The sequence below is a fragment of the Gavialis gangeticus genome, unplaced genomic scaffold, assembly GCF_001723915.1.
Source record: "Gavialis gangeticus isolate Ggan-Ray unplaced genomic scaffold, GavGan_comp1, whole genome shotgun sequence".
Lineage (NCBI taxonomy): Eukaryota > Metazoa > Chordata > Crocodylia > Gavialidae > Gavialis > Gavialis gangeticus.
Genome location: NW_017729034.1, coordinates 19,331,708 through 19,332,502, shown reverse-complemented (window position 1 = coordinate 19,332,502; position 795 = coordinate 19,331,708). Strand labels below are relative to the sequence as shown.

The 795-nt window shown below is 41.0% G+C and overlaps 1 protein-coding gene across 1 annotated transcript in view; it reads right to left on the bottom strand.

Annotated features, from left to right (window-relative positions):
- Positions 1-795, bottom strand: part of CAPN14 (calpain 14) — a 58,525-nt gene that overhangs the window by 6,012 nt on the left and 51,718 nt on the right. Inside the window, exon 16 of the mRNA XM_019527645.1 lies at positions 78-142. Coding sequence (XP_019383190.1) covers positions 78-142 — 65 coding nt within the window. The remainder of the gene's footprint in view (positions 1-77; positions 143-795) is intronic.

Sequence of the window (795 nt, the reverse complement as noted above, 5' to 3'; positions counted from 1 at the left end):
CCACCATCCCCTCCCCCCACCCCCTCCTGGGAAATTAAGGCCCAGGTAAGGTATTAGCCTATTCTGAAAAAGGATACGTCTAGCAGTGCCAAGATACCCTGGCAGGCATTCAAGCTAAATCTCAGTCGAAAGTTTGGAAGATCTGGAAAAGAAAGGGTTGTTTGATGAATAAGGGAACACAGCTCATAAAAATGGATTCCCAAAAGGCTCGATCCTGCTGACCTTAGGTCCACTAGCATACCTTCTGTCCACTTTCAGTGGGGACAGGATCTGGCCCTAAAGTTTTCGTAGCAATTTCTCTCATTTAGAGGTTACATCCCCTGCAATTCAAGCTGGATAAAATAACACTGTCAGACAATGCGTTAGATCCCACTGCCAAGTGAATGGGCACAGTTCTCGCAGAAGGCAACAGCGGTTCTCTGTGTCCGTGTTATGAAGGGCAGATTCTGGCACATTATCTCTAGCTGTTACAGAAAACAGCAGTAAAATAACATCTCAAACTAAGTGGGATTTACTGGGTAACCTTCAGCGAAGTCGTTTGACTTTGGGCCTAATTCACTTCTGGTGTTGCTCCACTAGTTGCCATGGAGTTATGCTAAGGATGAATAAAAGCCCTTGTGTTTCATAGTGTCTTTTCCTTGGTGTGTTGGAAAATCTGTGTGTTCTTCTGTAATGTAATCTGATTAATGGAATATATGTAGAAAATTATATGTATGCGTATTTATGTAATGTATGTAATCAATAAAATATATAAATGTGTGTAGTATGTGTTCCTGAATAAATTATATATTATAA